Source organism: Camarhynchus parvulus, chromosome 2, assembly GCF_901933205.1.
Source record: "Camarhynchus parvulus chromosome 2, STF_HiC, whole genome shotgun sequence".
In the NCBI taxonomy this organism is placed as follows: domain Eukaryota; kingdom Metazoa; phylum Chordata; class Aves; order Passeriformes; family Thraupidae; genus Camarhynchus; species Camarhynchus parvulus.
The window spans coordinates 66,882,506-66,907,078 of record NC_044572.1 but is presented as its reverse complement, the minus strand read 5'-3'; the positions used below and the strand labels follow the sequence as shown (position 1 = coordinate 66,907,078).

Genomic DNA, 24,573 nt, shown 5'->3' with positions numbered 1-24,573 from the left:
TTTCAAGAGTCACCTCCTCCAGACTTAAGAATGGTCCATCCTTGTGAGCAGGAAATCAACCGAGAGTGGCACAAGTCCACAGTGTGGTTCCAATTAAACTCCAATTAAACATAAAAAGAGGTGTTTAAGAAAGAGGGGAAGAGTGGGGACAGGCGACTAGGAGGAAAACAGAGCCACTGTCTGAGCATGCAGGCACAGGTATAGGAAAGCCAGAACAGGGCAAAGAAAGTATGTCAAGGGACATGAAGAGCAGCAGGAAATGCAAGCAAATCAGTGTCAAAAGGAAGCCTATAGAATGTGGCTCTGCTGTTGAACACTGCAGGCAACCTGGTGACAAAGGATTAGGAGAAGGCATTAAATGTTTTCTCTACCTTGGTTTTTACTGCTAAGATTTGCCCTCAGGAATCACAGCCCATGAAACCAGTCTGGAGGTTTGTAACATTGAAAACTAGATAAGCAACAAGACAGAGAACAGTTAAACAAACTGAACACACAAAAGTCCAATGGATCTGATGGAAAATATGAGGTAATCTCATCAAAAATGCTGAGGGAGCTTGCCAATGTCACTGTAAAACCACTCATATCTATCTTCAAAAGACCATGGTAATTGGGGGAAGTTCCTGCAGACTGGAGGAAATTAAATATTGCTCTACTCTTCAAGAGAGTGGAGTATCCAGGGAGAGAGAGACTTGTCAGCTTCCCTTTGATCTCTAGGAAGGTTATAGAGCAAGTTCTTCTGGAAAACATTTCCAAACTTATTAAGGACTAGGAGATTGGCAGTAGTCAGCATGGATTTACAAGCAGCCAGCTGTGCCTGCCAAAGCTGAGAGCCTTTTCTGATGAAACAAGTGACTGAAAGGACAAAAGGGAGACCACTGCATGGGGGTTGGTCCTTTTGACTTTAGTGCCATCTCCTAGAACATCCTCACAGACAAACCTTTGAAGTGTAGACTAGACAAATGGACAGCAAGATACATTGAAAACTGGCTGAATTGCTGGTATCAGAGGGTTGTGATCAGTAGTGATCACCCCAGCTGGAGCTCAGTCATTAATTGTGTACCCCAGGGGTCAATACTGGGTCTGACACTGTTTAACAGCTTCATTACTACCTGGATTACGAGACTCCCTGTACCCTCAGCAAGTTTGCTGATAAAGAAACTGGAAGGAATAGCTGATACAACACAGGCTGTACACAAGGAGAAACTAAGGCAGCTGGGACTGTTCAGTCTGAAGATGGGAAGGTCGGGTAGGCTGGGTAGGATCTTATCAGATGTATAAATTCTTGGTCAAGGAATTGAGGGAAAGAAGACAGAGCCAGACCCTTCTCAGTAGCCCAAGGACACAACAAGAAGGAACAGGCACATACTGAAACACAGAAAAATCTGTGTGAAGATCAGGAAACACTTTTCTTACTGTGAAAATGGTTGACCACTGGTGCGAGTTTCCCGGAGAAGTTGTGGGGTACCCATCCTTGGAGATACTCGAAGCCTAACTGGACACAGACCTGAGGAACCTGCTCTAGCTGATGGTGCTCTGAGCAGGAGCGTTAGGTGACTTCCAAGGGTCCCTTCTAGTTTCAACTACTCTGTCTTGCTGTGACACAAGCATCACATGTAAATGAGCCTGCTTTCCTTAGATTTCCTCTTGAATATGGAAATCACATAAAAGATGTCACAGCAACAGGTTCAGTCACTTCCTCCACATAGTGGATTTATTACAGTTTTAATACAAAGGCTTCCAGAGATTAAGTTATTAATGAAACATGCTGATGAGCTGCTATGCTAATGAGTTGAAGATCTCATTGACACAAGTCAGGTATATTAACATTGAATAGGACAAGTATCTCCTGAATTTAGGAATGTAGAGGTCACATTAATTTCTTCACTCTGAGGAGGAGAGGCTTGAGGGCCAATATCCCACACAGAGCATATAATCAATATATGCTACACTTCTCCTGTCAGACAGAAGACAGTAAGAGTTTGAAGAGCCAGTTAGAGGACTGCCTTCTCAAAAAGAATGTGTAAATTCCTCTTGGCCCTAGGGAGTTTCCTTTTTATAAATCTGATTATAGTATTTCAGTATCTTTTATGATGCCTTGACTTGTTTCTTTTTCAGCTAAACAGGGTTTATTTAGGAAAGCACCTCTTTGCAACAATGACTGTGTGCACACAATGTAAAACCAGTCTACAAATATGGAAACTGGGCACAAGCAGGTCAAAAGGGTGTTTTTCCACAAATATTGAGGTACCCCTTGGAGCCTGGCCTCAGAAGGATGGAAGTGCCCATCCTACCCTCTTCCATTTTTAGAAAAACTGGTCCCTAAGGAGCACAAGCCATTCCAGCTCTCCAGTGTGCTTAAATGAGCACTGTATGGGAATATTAATAGCAGGATTCCCCAGGGGTTGCCTGTTTACACCACAAGTTTTCATATTAGTCAGCCTACCAACAATTTATTCATTCTGTTTCACATAACCCAGCAGTGTTCTTCAATGCACAGAGAAATAAACACAATACAGGCATAGCCATCCTATTTTTACTGCTTTGATCATTGACACATTAAAGGCATTTTCCAGGAGGACTCACCAGACAGAATCTTTTGTAAGTCTGGTGTCCACTTTTCCTTCGTCATCCAGAAAGAAGTCCATCCGTAAATTTGCATTGTTATCATGGGCAGAAGAATAGTTGGTAATGAGTCTTGCAGGTATCCCCAAGCATCTCAGAACTGTGGCAAAGGCAGAAGTGTGATGAGAATGACAAATATGGAGACTGTGTTCATGGATGACAGGGTGAGAGGACAGAAATAGTAATTATCAGAACAAAATGGGAAAACTCAGCCAAATCAACCCAAATAATTCCTTCTATCTGATTTATATTGCACATGCTAAATATTTGATTTGGTCTCAAAATTATGAGCATTAAAGACAAATATTGGTACAAGAGTTATAACCGAAGCATCTGATTACCAATAGTTTTACAGCAGATTTGCATAGTGACCAAATGGTGAAATTTCAGGTCAAATCTGGGTGCAATGGGTCAGCTGCATGACCAAATGTGAAACAAAGGAAAAGAAATTTGATCTTGCAAGAGATACACAATATATTAGGTCTCTTAGCATCAGTAACTTGGGAGAATTATGAGACGATGGTAAAAAGAAAATTAATAGAAAGTATCTCCTTTTAAGGAATTTTTATTTGAAGTTTTCCTGTTTGATGTCTGCTGTCAGATGGAATCTGGAGAACACAAAGAATAATGTAGAAAATTACTGTTAACAATGGAGAAAAGCTGCATTGTTTGCAACTGAAATGACAAAGTTTGAGAATCTGAATAAAATGCATTACATAATTCCTATTGCCTGCCAAGTAACAGCATTTTATAGTCAATAGTCCCTTTGCAAAAGTCCCTCTTTCATTAAGACCATAAAAGGAGGATCAAAAAAAAAGCCCCTAGCCCACACTCTCACACCATCACAAAATAGCACTGATGATCCTTCTTACCATTTGACAAGTGGTAAATTTAAGAGATGTGGAAAAACTGTGGAAATGCTACAGCTATGTCAATAATCTGAAACAGTGCACCAATAGGCTTCTATGTTTATTGTATACCCTGGCAAATAAATAGGCACGGAGCACATCCCTGGGCTAGGGGAACGGTCTGTGGGGTGACACATCATCTCAGTTACTCCAGATGACATCTTTATCTCAGCCAGGAGAAGGTCCTGGCTTTCAACTGGCTTTCAATCTAGGGGCCAACATGCTTCTGCAAAAAACAGAGTGTGAGGGGTTTTTGGCAGTTGACAGGGTTTGTTTTGGTGGGTTTTGTTTGTTTGTTTGTTTTGTTTTGTTTGTTGTTGTTGTTGTTGTTGTTGTTTTGGGGTTTTAAAAAATATTTTTGTTGGGGTTTTTTTCAGTTTTTTGGTTGGTTTTTTGGTGGTCGTGGTGGTGGTGGTTTTTGTTTTGGGGTGGATTTTTGGGGGGTGGTTTGTGTTTTTTTTTTTTTTTTAAGGGAAAAGATTTTTATTGAAAATCCTATTTAAAAATAGTTCCAATGCTGCAGAGCTGAACAGCCCTGCTGCTACTGCTGGGTTTTGTATATTCATTACTGTCACTACTGTGACTCCCAATAAAGTGTAACACTGCAAATTCATTTCAAGTTCCTGGATGAAAAATTACCTGGATGCATCCAATGCCATATGTACCTATTGATTAAACTTAATTCAAGTGTCCTCCCAGACTTCCAGCACATGAGCCATCAGGGCCCATTGGAAATAATTTGTCTGACAATTTCAAGATTAATGACCATTTTTTGGAATGTTTTAGCATTTTTAACAGATGAGTATCTGGAGTGTACAATATAGTGACCTTGGAAAGCTGGACTGGTCACAATGATAAAACATTGACAGATGAGAGAGACTCAAAAACACCTCAAAGCAACCCTGAGAGTTGCACATGATTGTTTGGACCTTCACTGTCCCCTGTGCAGTGGTCAGCAGCTGGATATGTCAGTAGCCATCATCAGATCAGCCAATACTGGACAATATTTGCATTTCATAATGCTCAACAAACTTTATACTTGCAGTGCAAAGTGCCAGGTCTCTGACTTGACTAACTTAGTCAGCAAACCAAGGCAAGTTTTGCCCCAGATAAATACGCCTCTCCCTTTAACACAGCAGGCTCGGGCTCTGCTGCATCGCCCCAGTTTCACAGTGGCCTGCAGGCAAATTACTGCATAGTGGTGATTCAGGGCAAGTGTGGAGGGAAGGTGGGAGAACTGGTGTGTGTGTCTGCCTGTGATCTAGGGAAATCTGGATAAGGCATTGGGCAGAGAGGACAAAGCAGCCCATGGAATCCACTGCAAGGAATTGCATCCATAAGAAACATTTGCATTAACTTCTTTAAACCCATTGTGTGAGGCTCAACATAACCAGGCAGTGTGCACTCACAGCCCAGAAAGCCAACAGCACCCTGGGCTGCATCCAAAGCAGTGTGGTCAGCAGGGTAAGGGAGGGGATTCTGTCCCTCTGCTCTGCTGAGACCCCGCCCCGAGAGCTGCCTCCAGCTCTGGGTCCCCAGCACAGGAAGAACATGGACCTGTTGGAGCAACTCCATAGGAGGCTACAAAGTGTGTTCCTGTGCATTAGCAGATGATGTTGTTAGAAAGTTCTAGACAGTCAAAATATGGGACCAATCCAAGGCTGCTTTCCCCAGTGGTTTTTATGACCTGCAACATTCTGTTAACTGCAACGCTAGAACTGTAGTTTGACCAAATGTGTTTAGACTTAACCTTGTGGTGTTAGACAATTCATAAACTAGGCCATCATTTATTTTCTCCATTCTTCTGGTTCATGAACTCTTCATTAAATGTTAACAGTGCTCAGTTAACAGATGCAGGGACAGTGCACCTCAATTTTCCTAGGACCAATATTCAGTAGGTAAGATTTGGCCTTTCTGGAGCAGAAACACTATCACATATCCCATACTGAGTATTTATTTAATCTTTTAGGTCTAGACAACAAGCGGTCTGCCTAAGAATTCATGACAGAAATGTGGACTGTGCTGAAGGACTCAACTTTCATACAACCTTACCTTCATGAGTCACTGAGTACATTTCACTGAACCAATAAATAGTTAACAGATTTGTGTGGAAGAGCAGCTGACCTATAGGACACACCAGAGGTTTATTTAAAGACCATCTATTTTAGCCATGTATTTTTAAGTATCTCTACTATTTACTCCTGAACAGCACAGAGCAAGGAAGTATTTTAGTTAGTTTTATCTAAAAACTCTGTTAAGCAGGAGCCACATAGCAGCTTGGGGCTTTTCTCACTGATACCTACATGTGTTGAAGACACCAGCAAAAACCCAACACTGGCCATATCGGACAGGTTGCTTAGAACTGTAGTACTCCAAGAGAATGTCCACGCTTCCTGTCCAGGCTGAAGGTGCAACACCATAATCGTATGAATTGTTCCAGGATCCAGCAATCACACCGTCGTCATCCCTGGAGTTAATCTAAAATCAAAGGAAATGAGCATTAGAGATGTCAGAGACTGAATAACAAAAACTCTTTAACTCAGCAAACCAATAGGGTGAGAGAGAGTAAATATAGCCAAGTTTAGGCTAGAAAGTAAGATAGAAGTGTTTCATTATGAAGGTAGGGGGATAAATAGGACAATCTTGCTAAGGGCTCTGGATTCTCCATCATTGAAAAATTCTGAATGAAGGTCAAACACTTAAAAATAAATCTGAAATTAAATCACCACACTGAGTATCCATATTGCCAGTTAATAAGTTTTATTCACATTAAACATGCTTATTGTTGTGTATTTTTAATAAACACAATCAGTTATATATTGGTAAGCAAGTCTCAGAAATATTAAGCTGTATTCTTTCCATCATCTGTTTTTCTGTCCATATCAGCCCAGAGATTTTAATAAAATCACTCCTGATTTACAGCAGATTGAGAGAAGAACCAGTCTACTCTTATTTTCAGAGTGGAAACTAATTTCTTTGGTCTGGCCCACATGAAAACAAGAAGGAATTTGCTGTGTAAGTTTTCCTCTGGTAATATTATACAAAACAAAGAGTTTTGCTGACTAATGGCTATACTGATAGGCATTAACGAGCAATACGTCTCCTAGCTGCAATTTGAACCAAACCAGTTGAGGCTGTGCAAAAAGCTCATTCACGCTGTACCTTTTAATTATGCTAATGTGGAACAGCTACACGCCAGCCAAATAAATCACAATTCTCATTTAAAAGCTTTTGGCTGCATTAACTACTCTTTTATAATTAGAAAATCGACTTCCTGTGAACTCTAGGACTGAACTCAGATAAGTATTCAGAGTCATAACCAACGGGTTAAGAGGTTTTGCCCATCTCACCAGTGTAGGAAACATGCCAAGAAAAGAATCACTTCAAGGACAGGACAACATTTTGATCTTCACTCTCTACTCTGACTGTAATGAGTGGTAGAAGAGAGGGACTCTACCTGCTCTGCTGTGCCAGAAAGCCTCAAAAGGATTCCAGCATGAGGGGGCATATCTTCAGACAAGCTCAACTCTACCACATTTCAACTTGAGCAAGAATGAGGTTAAGTAACACAGGTGGGATTTCAGCATCTCTTGCCCACTTATTACTCAGGTCCAGATTTCAATGACCAAACCCTCTACCCAGTTATGGCCCAATTCTGCAGATGAGCCCTAAAGTCTATTGAGTCCTGGATTTCCAATGGTGAACTCCTCCATTTCTCTAAAATGTTGAGTGGCTCAAAACCCAACTAATATCCAAGCCCTATTTGGATTCATAAATTTTGTTCAATTCTGTCCTGAGGACTTTCACAGTCCTTACATGAGGGACTTTTGCTTCTACTAGTTCAGGGATGAGGAAACCACATTTGATTCTTTCTTCTATCCAAAGGTCCAAAGCAGTATGTCTAATGTCTGTGGTGAAAGAACTAACTAAAATGTTAAAAGACAAAGAGAAGTAGAGCTGTTCTCAATACTTCTTGCTGAAGCTATTCTATTTAACATGCAAGATTGAGAGGCTGGAGATCCCACTTCAATGTCTTCTAAGACAGAGAGCTCCTTTTCTTAAAGCCTGGGCAAATTCTATAACAAATGGGTTAAAGGATCATCTATCTCCAGCAGCCATGCTTTGTGGACAGTCTATTTTAGTAGCCGGTTCAGGAGAACATCTAATAACTCTAGCTCAGTGACTGCAGTGTTATTCTGGGAAGCAGAAAGCACCAGTTCAGACCTCTAATAAGGCAAAAGAGAGGACTCAGCCTCTGTCTTCCACAACCTGGATGAGTCTAGCATCTTGAATGTTAGGGATGGGACTGCTCTTGCACCCATAGCATGGTTCCTGGTGCCTGGCAACTGGAAAGAGTGGAGGTCTGGATAGTCTCCTCAGTTATTTTAGGTACTTTCATTCTGACTGGGGTATGTTTTGTGGACCTCACATTAAAGAGAACAGTTCCCACAGTGTTTTCCTCTGGGGCCAAAGCAGCCCCACTTTTATGACTGTTCTCAGCTGGATTAGGTCATCTGTGGCTTGGATCAGACACAACAATACACACCATTGCAGTGTTCTAAGACCCCGCTGAGGTTAGTGCTGGAGTCCACATAAAGTCCCTCAGCTCCCCATCCAAAATTCCACCCATCATGCCACTGTATTATCCATAGCAGAAACTGCTTTCTTAGTTATATTAGCTACTGGAAAATGAGCACATTGTCACATAAGAAACACTTATGCCTGGAGTGCAATGTCTAAAACTGGCTTTCCCACCAGTGAGGCACAATTCTCAGGAAGAGGCAATAAGCCAACAGCAGCTGCTTGAACCTTAGTGGAGAGAAATAAAATGTCAGACCCCAGAATGGACAATTGTCAGAATGGACAACCGATCTGTTGTGTGTTGTAGAGAGCATGTCAGGGCAAGAGGGCCAGTTAAATCAGCCCAACTTTGATTTATCGGTCCTTTCTGACACATATTAGGCATCCATTACATACCACTGCTGAGGCAACACGGCAGATTTTGATTGGGTTTCCGCGACCAGAGAGCTCCAGTTCTGCCTTGTCCATCAGGAACAGGCAAGCATCCAGAACGTTTTCTTCAAACTAGATAAAAGAAAATAAAAAGGGACACAGGGGAAAAATTGACTCACTTTTTATTCTGGAAAGAACAGGCAAAGCTATTTTTCCCTGTTGTTGTAATTGCTGATCAGTTTCAAAATTAGCTGGTCACATCAAAGCTCTATGTTTAACAATAGAAATTTTCTTCTGGAATAATCACCCATGTGTGGGAAAAGAAATAAAAATGTGAGAGTCTGTGAGGGAAGAGAGTGTAATTTTCAATTCAATCTCAGTCCAGTATCCAGAAGGTTGAAATGACAACACAGACTTTGTGACAGGACATGAAATTTTAAGTGCTAACAAGTATATAATAGGAGGGTATATAATAATAACTACAAGAAGCTTGTCTACTTGCAAAGGACTTTATGTCCTTCACAGATTCCAGGCCTGCTAATTCCAGGGCTTCTCCGACACAGCTGGTGCATTGCTGAAAACTTGAACAATAAGTGGTTTGTCAATGGTAATTTGAAGACACTTATATTTCAAAGTTATTTCAAAAATCTGTTTAAAAGTAACAAGCCAAAAGCTTATTATATAGATTAATCCTGGTCTAAAAAATTTAGACATCAAAAATACCAAGTGACCTAAAGCAGCCTTCTCCAGAAATAGTGTGAAAAGGTACATTTTTTTCAATCTAGCATGAACAAGCACAAGAATGAATTGAGGGCAGAGGTGTCTAAATAGACCAGAAACCATTTGTCACAGAACTTGCCCTGCTATGTATTTCATTTTCCTTAGAAGAAACTGCATAGCAAAGGAAAATATCTCTGTCCCCTGGAAAATGGCAGCAGTCAGGAAATGCACAATAATAAAACAAATACCTTCTAGATACACAAACTTATATTAACATTCAAGGCTGTGACAGAAACCCCATGGTGTTAGGTTTTATGTTCTATGGTTGCATCCTGAAAGATATGATTCATGCTAATAGGATTTCTGCTCTCAAGCTGCTACTAGAGCTGGATTGATTTCCTAACTCTCTACAGCCTGGCTTAGGGCTGCTTGGCAGATAAGGCCATCCTGAATTTTACCTCCTGAATAAAGTGAGAAAGACCCCAGACCAAACTGCTACTTTGGCAGTCTGGGAAGAGGAGAATGAAGAGTGAGGTCAGAGAGCTGAAAAGGAAGCCCCAAAGAGTAAATACTGCTGCTGATACAGCAGGGAAGATGGGAGGGATAGAAGTGACATCCTGGATACTGAGCTCTGGCATAAGCCAAGAAAGGGGAAGCACCATTGTGTTTCACCATCTTCAGCCATTTCCTGGCCAATGGAAGTCCTTTGCTTCTGCCTTGAGGATACCACTGCCATATGGATGCTTTTCAGCAAGCATCCTCCAAGGCAGCACACCTCTCTTATTATCACCCACTTGCACTGAACTACTTTCTCTGGAGCAGGTGTTCACTAGTGATCACTTTATAGTCTGAGCAAAACTGAATTAATGGTGTTTGGGAATAGGGAAACAAGGATCAGTGTTTCTCAGAGACCTACTACTAGTATTTTGTCATTGCTGGGAAGCTGAATAATTGCACATCCCAGTCCTCTCTACTGGGATGTGATGCAAATAATGTCGAGTCAATAACTGTGCTGTGGAGAACCTCTTTCCCAAGGAGAATCCTCACAACAGAAAATGTAAACTCTGGGCCCTTGCAGCTGTCATTCCAGGCTCAAATTCACTTTTCTTCTAGTCTGGCCCAACAATCTTTTACCAGGATCAAAATCTGCTATCTGCAGATACTTCAATTACTCGGGCTTGGGTTAGGTCAGTAAAGGTTTACCCTGCAAATTAAACTTTTCTCATCTACAGTTTATGAGACACTGTCAATCTTGCCAGTATATACAGGAAGAATAAAGAGGAAATAAATAGCTATCAGGGTTGTTGCCTTCCACCTTAGCATTTACAAAGTGACATGAATGCTAGTGAAATAACTGGATCAACAGAGAAGAGAGGACAAGCTGCAAGAGATACCTGGCTTACACTTTTGCAGTAGTGTAGGATGCAGAGTAACCTTAATGCTAAGGCCAGTTTTGCCCTTCTTGACTATTAAGGAATTTAAAAAACAATTAATCAAACGCAATTGGTTTTCTGCCCTCATTCTTGGCAAGAAAATCCTACCTAGAGGGAAGTGGAATAGAAAAATAGCAGTTATAAGGCTGAACAGCTCTGAAATATCAGAGGAACCAGAGAAGTAGCAGGCAGGGCAGCTAGGACAGTTGGGTGAACCTGATTCAGGCACAGTCCCTGTCTGTTCCATTGAAGTTGAAATGAAAATAAACCTTTTTCAGGAGGAAGGAACTTTGATAAAACCACCTGGGAAAAAAAATGCAGGTGGAAAATAAGGCATGAGAAAGCACCCAGGTGAAGCACACACAGACGTGTCTTGTGTTACAGGACAGCACACATAGCTGTCCTGGGCATCCACCTGTGTTGTAGTGTGAAGCAATTTCCTGTTTTATCTATCCCAGCTCCTCCCAGCTGTAGTAATACCTTCTCCCTTCCCCTCTCCCTGCCTCCTGCTGAGAGCTGTCTGTCAATCTCAGAAGGTCAGCAAGGCCATCGTCTGATAGGTGAAGTTCAAAAGATGCCTCTCAGCCCTGGGGACAATTGGGTCATCCAGGTGTCATTTGTCCCCTGAGCCCCCCCCTCCTACCTAGTTAGTGGCACACCTACCCCTTCCCCTCCCCCTTTCCCTGAGCTTAAAAAGACACGGGACCATGTGGTTGGGATCCGGTTGGAGCTCTTGCAACATTCAGAGGCCTGCGTGCCCAGGAATAAACTCTGGAACAAGACCCTCTAGCTGGATCCTTCTCCTTTTTCCTTCACCTCGCCTAAAGCTTCTCCATCAGAGGTCAAGCCTGAGTTCCTGATGGCTGGACTTGTTCCAAGTGCCTAGCTGTAACATACAGCTAGCCAAAGGTATCTTCTGAGGTGAAACACCACGGCTGCCGCCTTTGGTCAAGCAGTGAGGGCCAGACAAGCCCAGGCACGTTCCACCCGGTAATACTGGGATATTATTCCACTACACCTGCATGCTAAACTGTTTCCAGTAGATGACCTTCCATTTAAACCAAAGTAAAAAGGCTGTATCGCTTCTTGCACTGGTTGACTTGAGGCTGTGTTTCTCACAGTCAGTTGCAGGCGGATGTGATCTCATGTTGCCTTTAGTCTGACCTGACCAAATGCATGTGATGTAGAATTACATGGGCACAGTTTTTTGGGTTTCCAAGCCAAAGCAGATCAATGTGTGGACTTGAGAGAAGCCATGATGGCAACAGAACTCTATGTTCATTTATTTTCTTTTCTTCTTCTCACAAAACCAAAAGTCAACATTAAATGATCAATATAGCACCCAACTTCTGACATTTTTCAGCTAGAGAATTCCTATGTGCCTAGATTTCTTCCAAAGACAAATTTTCCCTAGATCCTCCATGGAATTTTCTGAGTGACTACCTTTTACACTTTCTTAGGAGGGATCACAGTCATGTTACAAAGAACACCTCCATCCTCATTCATTGCAGCCATGTTTCAACTGTTCTGTTTTTTTCTCTTCCTCTGTCTACATTTCTTGCCTTTTCTTCTCTCGTGTTGATGCTTCTCATTACAGACAGAAGATTTGAGAACCATCTCCAACCAGTTTTGAACTCTATGCTCCTTTTCAATTTACAACCTGAGTTAAAGTTTCCAGGTGTCATTGTCCTAAGCAATTTTTTAGCTTAAGAACATTACCATGCACAAGGCTATCTGCATTTTTGTATATGACCATGTACCTTTCACCTCTATGACTCTGTGTGGCCTTGTGCTTTTTACTTACATGTTGTAAAGGGCTATATATCATAAATATAAAAAGAATAATTGCATGATATATTCATAATATAAGCCTTTCTGCTAGTGCTTTTACTCACAGAAATGATGCTGTTTTTAACATCTAGGATTGCCAAAAATGTGTCTTTAATGGTTGGAAATGGACAGGGTAAGATCAGGAACACTCTCTCCTCCCTTTCACTGAAAGCAAGGGAACCAGAAGAATTTTTTTCTGTTCCTTTGCAGATTGACTTGTCTGTTAAACCTGTACAAAATTATTAATTCCATTAAAGCTCTTGGCTTGGGCCTATTGAGATGCATCTGCCACACTCATCTTTCACATGGGCAACCAATAGCAAAAGATGCACCACAGCACAGGGTGAAAATCAGGTCCTCTGATTTCAACCAACACAGGAATTTCCATTTCCAAAGTACATGACAAAGGACTGGAATGACCCTAACCTCCCAGGCAGAACTAACTCCTAGCAAACACAAATAAATAATGCAGTTTCTCAGGGAAGGCTGGTATTTGTGTCAGGAAGATGCCAGAATCCCAGAATGTAAATGCCTCAGACCAAGCCACCATAGGTCATAAATTTAGCATCTTAGGACATAAATCCAGCATCTGGTTTAAGCAGCATCTTTCACCTCCAGCTGCTTATTCCCCTCTCTCCCTCCCCCTTACATCTGTCATGGAGTGAATCCCAAATCTAGGAACACTGCAAACCCAAGAAATTACCTGGGAGAAAAAAACCTCAAGGCCATGCTTATCCAGCTAGATCAGCTCTCCAGTCTGAGTCACTGCATGGCTGCACAAGTGCTTGCAGGGGGAAAGGAGGGCCAGGAGGGGGCATTTTTGGTCAGCTTACATGCAAGCCCAGCTTTGGCCTCAGGATCTGGTTCCACATCTCTTATATCAGAGGCACCAGCAGTTTATGGAATTTCTTCCCTGCTCCTTATTTATGGGTTGTTTTTGTCTCAGTCAGGAAACCAGTCAGCCCTTGCAAACAACGGCACTGACACAACCAAAGGAATGGTGCAGAGGCAGGAACTCCCTAATGCAGTGCTGCCACAGGGAAAAAAAGATGAAATTGTATCCTTAAATTAGGAAAAAAGAGACATGTGAGTTCAAAGAGCTCTCCGAGGCAAGCACACTGGCAATCCATCCTGCTCAAGCTTTGAGGTGGTATTTAGCTGAGGGAGAGAAAGCAAGATGTAAGGACCCTTCTGCAAGGCTGTGCTAGGGAGGTACCATAAAAACTGAATGGATCCATCACCACAGTAGTAAGGAAATGCCCTCTTAATTGTGCTGCTGTGAAAACCAACAGATGAGATAAGACAAATTCACCATGTCCAGTATCCGTTTATTGGAGCCCCTCTGAGTGACAGCTAGGGTTATAGATTTGCTATCATTTCAGTTCTGCTTGGCAATGCCTTTTTCTCATTCTAACACAATAAATTAATTCTTCCATCCTGTGGGGATTTTTAGGCTGGGTAGCTCTTATGAGAAAGTTGAGATAAAATAGGCAAGTAAAAAGTGTGAAACAAGGGGTAGTGGTTTTAAACTAAAAGAGGGTTCGTTTAAATTACATATAAAGGAGAAGTTTTTTTCAATGATGGTGGTAAATTGCTGGAACAGGCTACCCAGAGAAGCTGTGAATGGTCCATCCTGGAAGTGTTCCAGGCCAGGCTGGACAGGAATCTGAGCACCTGGTCTAAAGGAAGGTGTTCATGTCCATGGTGGGGTGGTGGAAACAGATATCTTTAAAAATCCCTTCCAACTCAAATTATTCTATGATTCTATGTTATTGAAGGCACACCAATACCCCACTCCAGCCTAGTGGAGGGTGTCTCCCCCAGACTGCAAGAGACCACTGGAGACTGATGTTATCAAGCCCAGGCAGAAAAGGGAGAGATTCCGCCAGAATTTAAAATTTTGGAATTAAACACTACTTTGTCATGGGAACCTTGTGACTATCTGATCCCCAAGAAGAACAGAAGTATTTCTACCCAGTTGCTAAAGCTAAAAAGAAAAGTCAAAAAGCAATACAACCTGTTGTCAAAAAATGAAAAAAAGCCAAACAAACAACTCTACCTTTCATAAATTGATTTGATCCTGAAGCAGCAATAATGCAGCAGCAGAAATACCTCTGCCCTGTGGAAACCTCAGCTAATGATCATAACTTCCAACAGGCAGCCTCTTAGTATCTGAAATATGCCCCTGAAACAAGGTCTTTAAATATCAGCTATAATAGTATTGCTTTCTGGATTAGGCATATATCCACTTCATGCAATTTTAAAATGATACCCCTTATCTTTCTGAAGGAGAAACCAATAATGCATTCCAGAGCCCACAGTCTCAACCACAGTCTAGTGTCAGGTAAACTCATTTGCTGTCCTACTGGGAGATCCAGAGGAGATCTAAACAGCTCACCTGCCCGTAACTCCAGCTTCTTGATTTTACATCTTCAACGTTTCCATGGAATACAATACCAACATCATTCAGGACATATTCTTCCCTTTCTTTCTCGTCATCCAGGTACACAGCATCCACTGCATTAGTTGACCAAAAATAAATATTAGTACGAGCCCCTAATTTTCACATAGGACAGATAAAACATCTTAGTATATAATACATTCATCTTTGGTGAAAAGTACCTCTCTTGCATCGAACAAAGCATTACTTGCTTCAACAGAGCACAAGGATAAGGAGGTGGTCATCCTAGTTAGGAATATGATATACAACTCAAAAACATGCAAGATGGAAAAGTGCTGGCAACTCCTGCCAGTTTTCTCAGGATCTGCAAAGTATGATTAAAATGTCACATCTCATCAAGAATTTTATGATTAGTGTGTACAACTAATTTAAAAGTTGGAGCACCATGATGCAATTCTGCATCTATACAAATAGATCAAACAACAATTTCAAACCTATTAATGTTAATGGAAAACAACTCAGGTCAAGAGATCTAAAGAAAAATCTGTAGCGCATTAAAAAAATGGAATACAGTTTTGATAACATATTAAGAGGAAGGTTTGGTTGCCTTTTCTGTGCATTAGTTATTAACTGGACTATCCCTTCCCCACGTAGCTTGACTGGCCAAGTAATATGAGGAGAAATTGATATTCACAAGCATCTAAGTGAGAACTAGAAATAACTGCATGAGATCTTTATCAAAACATATATAAAAGGTATATTCTGGACTGGACTTATACCAAAAATCAAGAGCATATGCATACACACTTGACTTGCAAATATGATTTACATATGTAAATAACTCATTATTAACATTCATAAGGAACCGTGAATGACAGGAAACCATTCAGACATTCACAGGTAAGTATGAAGCAGGTTGTGATGCTGAGATTCTAGAATAGTTGAAAATTTCTTTCCTGTGCCAATGCTTGTATTTTGAGACTAAAAGATACACGTTAACAATTAATAGCATGGAAATTAATTAATTTGAGGAAATCAGTACTGTGGTTCCAGGTAGCAAATTAAAGGGAATTTCCAACAGTTTGATATGAGCAAGTACAAAACTACACTTACTACTGTCATAGTAGATTTCTTCAGCACCCCATTACAAATTACTAGAAGATCATTTAACTTTTAAAAGCCTATTGATTTGTTGTGTTTTGTTGAAATGCAAATCAGATTTGCACTTTCTTGTAAATCTCATCCTCAAAAGCATCTTCATTTCTCCATGAATCTGCAAGTTGGCCAAAAATAAGCTAAACCTGAGCCCATTAAAAAAAAAATTAATAAAATAAAATGAATTAAAAATAAAATTAAAACAAAAATTAAAAAGAAATTTAAAAATAAAAAAATTTTAAAAAATTTAAATTAAAACATTTTAAAAATAAAACATAATTTTAAAATAAATTTCAAACATTAAAAATTAAAAAATAAATTAAAATATTACAAAAAAATTAAAAATTAAAAAATGAAAAAATTTTAAACGTAAAAATAATGTTAAAATTTATTAAAAATAAACATTAAAAATTAAAAATAAAAAACTTTAAAAAATATAAAACTATTAAAAAATAATTTAAAAATAATAATAAAAAAAAGGGATGCTAGAGAAGCAGGGGTTAAATACAAAGAGCCTGTATTGCATTTGAGGAGATCAGTACTTGCTGTTATGCTTTACGGCAGTTGCTGTCCAGGCCCTGATGACTAAGTACAACTTGGAGCAAGCAGAGGAACAGCAGGTTCCATGGAGTTTTACCTAAAGTAGACAGGTCCGAGACCCACTCTTGTTATTTGGCAGGGTGGTATTCACCTGCCTTCTAAAGGCAGGGCCACTAAAAAGTTTGTAAGATTTTCACTACCCATGACCTAGGGTAGTGAAAAGCTGCAGCTGTGTACAAAGTGGACAGTGAATGAAAAGGCTGCAGCCATTTCTGCAAGCAGGGACTCTCATACATTTATGAAACTATATTATATGATTTTTTTGTGGTCCAACAAGTTCTGTATAACACCCCACTAAAAATATGGCAGGTGTTATGGATCATGTAGGGTCTGTTTCATTAGGCTGGATTTGCCTGATTTGCTCATTGAACGATTATTTGCATTCTCTCACTGAGCGCTGGATTTTATTAAAGTCTGTTCATACAAATAGTACATAGAGTTCATTTAAAGAAGGAGAATTCACACCTTCTTCTGTGCAGTTACACATTCAGTGAAGTGTGTGCATATGCCTTCTTGACAGCTGTTGTTTTCTTTTGGGGATTAAAAATATCAACATTGATCTTGCCGGTATCAATTGAGATGCTTATGCTATTTTGAGACTGCATGATCTTTGCTAAATCAGATGAAAATTGATTAACTTCTCTGTCGATTATTTTAAATATTTGTGTTTTTGATAAGGTAAAAAGGTCTTTTGTGTTTTATGGGGAAGCCAGCTGCTTTGATTTTTGACAGCTTTCACTGCCCTTGAGACTGTTTAGAAAAAAATATGAGGCATTTGTGACTACTTTGATGCTAAGCATGCTCTACATAATGCAACTCCTAATTATTTTGTGCAAGTGGAGGCTCACATCTGACAAACAGAAAAATTCCACAGAAATGTGCTGGGTTTGTTTGTTCTTTTTCTCTAGCAGTTCAGAGGTTTTTTTACTCACTTCTTTTATCCTGGGAATTTACTGAGACACCAGCAATGCTACAAAGAAGCAAATTAGCTTCTATGCTACTCTGTTTGAAGTCGGGGAAGGTGAAAATACACTTCACGTGAAGACAGCACTGCAGGTGAGAAATCCCTTGCTAAAGACATGAGGAGTGCAGTGTAACCCTTTCTATTTGGGAAAGGGAATGAGTTCTACCCAGCATGGAGGGATCCTAACCCAAGCACAGCCACCCTGTGATGCCGGAAAAGCCATTTCTTCATGCAGACAGTGACAGCTGAGCACAGCAGCACCAGCAGACAGGTGGAAGTGGAAGCAGCAGGCTTGCCCTGAGTTCCCAGCCTCCCCTCAATGTGCTCCTGAGGGAATCCAGGAATGTGAGGCTGGGCCTCAACTGGAACCCACACAGTGCTCATGTTGGGAAGAGGACAGTGCTATGACAAAACCCAAGCTGCAAGAGGTGAATGCAGTTATCTACAAAAAACACTCTACCCAGGATCAAGGTCAGCATGCTGTCTTGAATAGTGCTAGTACTTGCCTACATTAATGTAGCAGAAGGGTGAGGCTCTCTGTGAATTTTGCCCATGTGGAATCTATGGCACAAGCAGTCTAATTTAAGATTTACCTATAAAAGTAATAAAATGTTATTGGGCCAGATTTGGATGACTGGTAACATGTGAGATGAGTCCAGAGTCAACCACATGTTACTAATCCTCAAACTGTATTAGAACATTTAAGCAGAAGAAATGTGCAGCTGACCCAATAAAGTTGTAATATATTAAATTGTTTAAATGTAATCCACTTGCATGAGGCTTGGGTAAGCGAAATGCACACCTCAGCCCACAGGGTCTGCAACTTACTCAGCTACACTATGCACCTCCACCTGTGAGAGAGTCATAGAAGCCAGCACAAGGTCTTTTCCTGATAAGCACTTAATGTTCCCCAGCAGAAAGTTGCAGGGACTCAGCCCCTGCTTGGAAAGTGCTCACAGCTCCTTGGAAAGAGCTCACAGTATCCAGATCAAAGGAGTTCTTCTCTGCTTTCATGTAGTCTGATATTGCCAAGAGTTTAGTTAAATTCCAAGAAGTTATCCTTAACTACTTGCCATTTGTATCTTCTGTTCCAGAACTGAAGAGAGCTCTGCTTGCCTAAAAGCACATCTGTTTTATCCAGCTACGTCATCTGGCTGTAGAAAGGATGCTGCCTCTCCTCACAGAGTTTACCTTGCTGATTAAGTAATTAAAACTTCACCTGAGTAACTGAAATCTCAATCCACTAGTTAGGTGAATTCTCAGATGCTTGGGGCTGGTGTATATAATTTTGGAGAATCTGGCCCAGTGTCTTTAAAGCATTCTTTGTTATCAGTCTTAAATATAGCTAAAGGGATTAAAATATACAAAAGCATATGATGATTCTGGAAGCAAAGTACTCTCTAGCTTGACTGGTAAAGTATTCAAACTTCTTCTGAAGCAGCGGGATAAAAAAAACAACCCTGCCTGGGAAAATATGTCAAAACTGAACTATAGTGAGAAAAAGAGTAATAAGAAAGGGCACAAATGCCTCTGTCTTAAAGAAAAGCTCACACTGACATATTGATGCTCCTCCAAGATGATGAGTCGGGAAGCTGCACCAGGCTCTAGAGCCGACACTCTGCTCCCTGCTATAACAATCCCCATTCATTCCTGGCATCACTCTTTTTTTAATGAGGCTTTTCACTCAGACTTTTCTGCTTAGCTATTAAACCAGCAAACAAGCCTAGAAGATTTTCAAACTATTGTTTTCTCTGCGCTTTAACTGCCTCAGTTTTTCTACCCTTTTGTCATTCCACTGAAAAATCTTTTCCAGCCAGGGGATAAAGCATGAAGAAACAGTCCTTGATTTTCTAACAAAAGGAGAGGAGGGAAAGACAGATATAGGAGCCAATTAGCCCAAACTACCTAGGAGTAAAAGAGGAACAAGAAATGAGGATATTTCCAAATCCAAATGAAACAAGCAGGAAATGAAAACCACAGTAGTCAGCAAGGGACAGGACTCGAAGCCATTGAGACACATCTGAAAATGTAAGCTCCAGAGGGAAACGTGGTCCCCAAGTTGCCTGCCCTGGATCTAGGGTCACACAACATGTCTTTGCTGCCCAGAAAATCTTTTTTGCTTTCCTAAGGCAGACTTTTTCCATCAGCCTTGCCGATGCCTGCCACTGGAGGCAACTGCTGCATGTCTGGCTCCCTGTGGGTTTACTCCCATGTTGTGGTTTTAATCTTGCTGGCTTTTGGACTCTTTCAGCTCAGGTGTGGTGTGTGGGAGGGAGGGCACAGGAGAGCAAAGTGTCTGTATACCACGAATAATGGTGGATCTGTCTGCACTAGAGTTGCTGGGCAAGGAGGTGTGAAGTAGGGATCGATTTTCCCTTTTTCCCTCTGACTAACACCTCACATCAGCCTGTGTGGTCCCAGTCACACCACAGTGGGGTAGGCAAGTCCCCCACACCACATCTTTTCTCCACACTAGGACTGCATGCAGCCCCGGCTGGTTGTCTGCTAATCACAAGGCCAACTGAGGCAATTTAAGAAGATTTTCCCTGGGGTTTATACCTTTCCAAATATGTGCTGAGCCACTGCAGCATCGCTGTGCTGGCTGTTAGGACACCCAGGACTAAAACCACGTAGTGCTCTACCTTTAGGTAGAGCTTTCTACCTTCCCTGACTGAAGCTGTGAGTCTGATGATGCCAAAATAAACATTGAGAAATTTTGTCTGCTCACAGTTGATCATAGCTTTGGCAATGTTTCCTCTCTTTCTGCTGCCCACTCTCCAGAACAAACTGCTGGCACACTGCTCTGAGGTACCTTACACTGCTTTCAGAAGTATCTCATCGTGTGGCAGGGCCTTCAGCCCTGCCCTTCCCTCCTATTCCCACTTAACTAACTCCTCTTTATTCAGCATTAATCTATATCTTCTTAAATAATGCATAAGCTAATCATTGCTTATATTCCCTTGGACTAGGGGCAAGTAATGAACCCAGCACAAATCATTCCATGTACTGACAGCAGTGCAGCTGAATAATGGGCTCTGCTAATAACGCTAAACTCACTTGTCACTTGGTAGGAGGGCCCTTCTTTGGTACAGGATTATTTGATGCAAATACTGTGGTAAAAAAAATGGAAAGATGAAGGAAGGGTAGCAGGAGAATATTGAAGCTAGCTGTTGACCTAAATATACTGCAATACATGTGATTTGGAGCCTTGCATGTGTCGGAAGCTAAGACAGTGCTACAGCCTGTCAGACGGCTGAGTCAAACCTCTCTGGTCCTCCTTGCCCTCTCTTGAAAGCCAGACACAGAGTTCATTGGGTAAAATACAACCCTGACAGCATAAAGCCTGATTTCTTCCAAGGATCCTGGGAGATTAAAAAAAAAATAAAATTCTTCAACCCACTGTAGTATAAAAAAAAGGCTCATTTGCAAAATGTTTTGTTCCTCAGAGAGGGCACCATTGCTAATTAGTCACCACTAAAAGGGACATTATAAGGGCAAATGTCATGTAGCAGCAGGAAGGCACCACCAGTGATGCCACAGTGAGCTGGCTCCACCCAACCTGTGCAGGAACAGCAGCTCCCACTGAATTCCCGCAGTATTTTGACTTCAGATGTTCAATCCCAAATGTGGCAATTAGCAATTTAAGACAACAGAGTATGTGAGGCCACCACATCCCGCCTCACACCAAATCCTGGAAAAAAATATGCTTATATTGACTTGTTTAAGGCACACACTGGCACGCTGGAGACTCTCAGTGTTGCCTATTCAAGTCAGAGTAATGCCTTAGGGTATGTTTACTATGAGAAATGGAGCCTGAGCTGGCAAACACAGGCTTGGCCTCATAAAACTGCAAAGTTTAGACAAAATGAAGTCATTGGTTTCCAGCATGGAACCCTGCTTACACAGAGCTATTCCCCAGCCTGAAAGACTTGACTTTTGGCAGAGCTCCCGTAAATTCTCCAGACCCAAACTGACATGTCTCCAACCTCCTTGGTACCACGCCCTCATTCCTGAACCAACCCACCTAAAACCTGATGAGCCCAGCAGCACAAAGGGCAAGCCGTTGAGCGGGTACTTACGCTGGCACCAGGGATTGAACAAGATGTAGGTGTCGGTCGCTGAATTCCTGCGTGTCCGAAGGATGCCGTAGGGAGTCAAGACAGCAACATACAAGCGAAACTTGCCAATGATGCAGGTGGCAGAGGACATGATGGACAGCCGAACGGAGTTGTTTTCCCTGTGGATAATCTTCGCTCCCCACTGACCAGGTTTTAGTGCACCGCCTACTGGGACTGGGATGTAGGTGCCTTTGTTTTGCTGTGGGTAGCGACCTGGAGTGAGAAGTGAAGACAGTTTTTTCATTTTCTAGCAGCCCTCTGTCCTTTTGTTTTATTTTCAATGGAGGTGGCAGGTTTTAGTGGGCAAAAATAAACTACTCTCTCATTGCCCCTCACAGGCCCTGGGAACTTGACAGCACAGCCAGACAAGTACCTGCAACAGCTCCCTGCAGGCAGCCTGTCCCCACACCCCCACCCACCTCTCTCCAGCAGGTTCCAGTCTCACTGGCTTGAACACTGCTAGAGCATAGATAGCCCTGCCAGCATGAGAAGGGGCTGTCCAGGCTTTTCTTGCTCACCATTGTTTATCCTAGTGCAGCAAGCTGCACTCCAGCTTGTTCCTTGCCTTGGTGTCAACAACACCAGCTAGACTGTTGGTAAGTTTAGGAGTTTAGGTAAGAGCCCCTTCCCCAGTTAAGATGCACCCACCACCCTTGTTGCTAGCACACAAGTGCCCTCTGGGGCACACACATCAGCTTTGGGGCTCTTTAGCAGAGCAGAACCCTGTTCTTCTCTGCACTACTACGCTGCCAAGCAGAGGCCTAGAGCTCTTTCATGAAGTCCACACAGATGGAGGAAACACAAATGAGTCCACATGCAGATACCCAGTGCTCGGTTCCCTCCGAGCATCCACTCCTCAGGTGGTTTATATTCTGGATGCCCAGAATATAAACCACCACACTGGGGCTGAATCACCAAACTTTCTCTGCCAGAAATGGGTCCCAAAGTATGACACGCCTCCAAAGTACCTCACGTGAGAGTCTGCCTCATAGTAAAACAAATCACACCCCAGAGGAGCTTATTTTACTCCGCCAACTCTAAAAGCAGCTAGACGGATAGGCTACATGTAAACATGTAGAGTGCCAGGATTCAAAGTTGTGTGAGGCTCCACCCCTTGAGACTGAGGTAGAGCCAAATTAAATCTGGAAGCCAACCAGAAGCATAGACAGAAGAGACATTTGTGAGAAGGATGAGTTCCTTATCTCATTCTTAAATCTACTCTTCATTTCATATTTCAGGCTGGAAGTCGGCCTCATTCAAAAATAGGGTAATGAAAAGCAATGATGGCAGACGGAGGGACAGACTTCTATATTTTTCATTTGTACTATTTAAGAACTTCAAAATTAAACTCATTTTCTTGCTTGCTTATTTTTATACTGCCAATGTAGAGATAATCACAGATCTGAACACTGCTACGTTTTGGGAAAGGACAACTCCAGCTTTAAATCTGAAACTTGCAAGCTGCCACGACATTTGTGTTTCTGAGAAATCTGGGGCTACTGTGCTTCATCCAAGAGGTTATTCTGAGCACATGAATTTTCATTCTGTAGATATTCAATGCACATAAATAACCCACTTTGCCCTGCAGGCCAGGGATGCTGTAACCCATGAAACTCATTCAGATCAGTGAGGAACACAATGGAAGGAAAAGACCTACAGAAGAATAAAGGAATAGAATAAGAGAGAAAAATCAATCGAAAACACTAGAAGATAGAGCACTGCACATTTCAAATATAAACCATCAAAAGAAAGCCAGTGTAGAGAGAAGAACCTATAGAGGTAACAGATCTGGGAGCTGAACACATTCTTGTTCTTTGTAGTGCAACCGTGCATGACCCAGCTTGCTTCTACAGTTGATATTTTGCTTCTAGTTTTGACATAATCTTTTTCTAAAAAAAGCAATCCACGCAAACAAAGCAGCACAGCAAACCAAGCAGTTGAACTGATATCCCTGAAAACTGTTAACAAGTGCTACTTTTAAAAATACCTCCCATACCTCCTTCAGAAAGGTGGGAGGGGGAAGAGATTACTATTTTAACATGGTTAGGAACTGACATCCTTGTCTTTGCTGGAAGCTGCATGTTGCTGTAGGAGCCTACTGGGGACAGGAGAAGCTGTGCTATGGCAGTGACTTTGCACCACCATGTCTGTGTATGCCACGTGTACATGGGGAGACTGCAGAATCACTTCCCAGAAAATCTGCCTATAGGGACCAGATAGGATCTCAGAGAGGCCACAAAAACTTTTCAAGACATCCTTATGGGACCACTGCCACTGGCACCTCATAAGCAAGTTTGGCAAAGAACCATTCTCATTTGTTCCGAAAACTCAAAATCCCATTTTCCTTCCAAACAAGCAAAGCCACAAGACACCCTAATATACCGTTTGCTCGACAGGGCAGTAGCTGTAGTTGCTGTTGAAGGAGTATGCAAGGTTCTTTCAGCCCAGAGCCCCACACAGCTGGTCCCACAGAGTAAGAGGTCACTGCATTACTTTGCTCACTCACGAGGAGAAGGTGCTCTGGGGCACCAGGGGTGCTCTGCATCCCGGCAGACATAGCTGATTGGCCAGGGACGGGTATCCTAGAAGTCAGGATACTTTGCAGGTGTTATAAATCGTAAATACAAGGGAACATTATTTGCTCCTGACAGACAATCATGATTTGGTGCTTGCTAATGGTTACATAAATCCTGAACCCACAAGCAAGTTAGGGAAAATGAGCAGAGCCTTCAAGAGCACAGTGAGCAATTTCCAATGTTTTCTTTGAAGAGGGGACAGGTTCCCTAATCTTCTGAAATAGAACCAAACCAAACCCAAACCCAAACCCAAGCAAAACAAAATGCAAATGGAAGAATAGGGGGTGTAAATG

The 24,573-nt window shown here is 41.8% G+C and overlaps 1 protein-coding gene across 2 annotated transcripts in view; it reads right to left on the bottom strand.

Annotated features, from left to right (window-relative positions):
- Positions 1 to 24,573, bottom strand: part of F13A1 (coagulation factor XIII A chain) — a 58,993-nt gene that overhangs the window by 17,741 nt on the left and 16,679 nt on the right. For both annotated transcript variants that reach the window (XM_030943141.1, XM_030943140.1), the window contains exons 4-8: positions 21,666 to 21,917; positions 14,865 to 14,983; positions 8,508 to 8,615; positions 5,834 to 6,008; positions 2,584 to 2,722 (exon numbers count right to left, since the gene is read on the bottom strand). In XM_030943141.1, the coding sequence (XP_030799001.1) occupies positions 2,584 to 2,722; positions 5,834 to 6,008; positions 8,508 to 8,615; positions 14,865 to 14,983; positions 21,666 to 21,917 (793 nt within the window). The remainder of the gene's footprint in view (positions 1 to 2,583; positions 2,723 to 5,833; positions 6,009 to 8,507; positions 8,616 to 14,864; positions 14,984 to 21,665; positions 21,918 to 24,573) is intronic.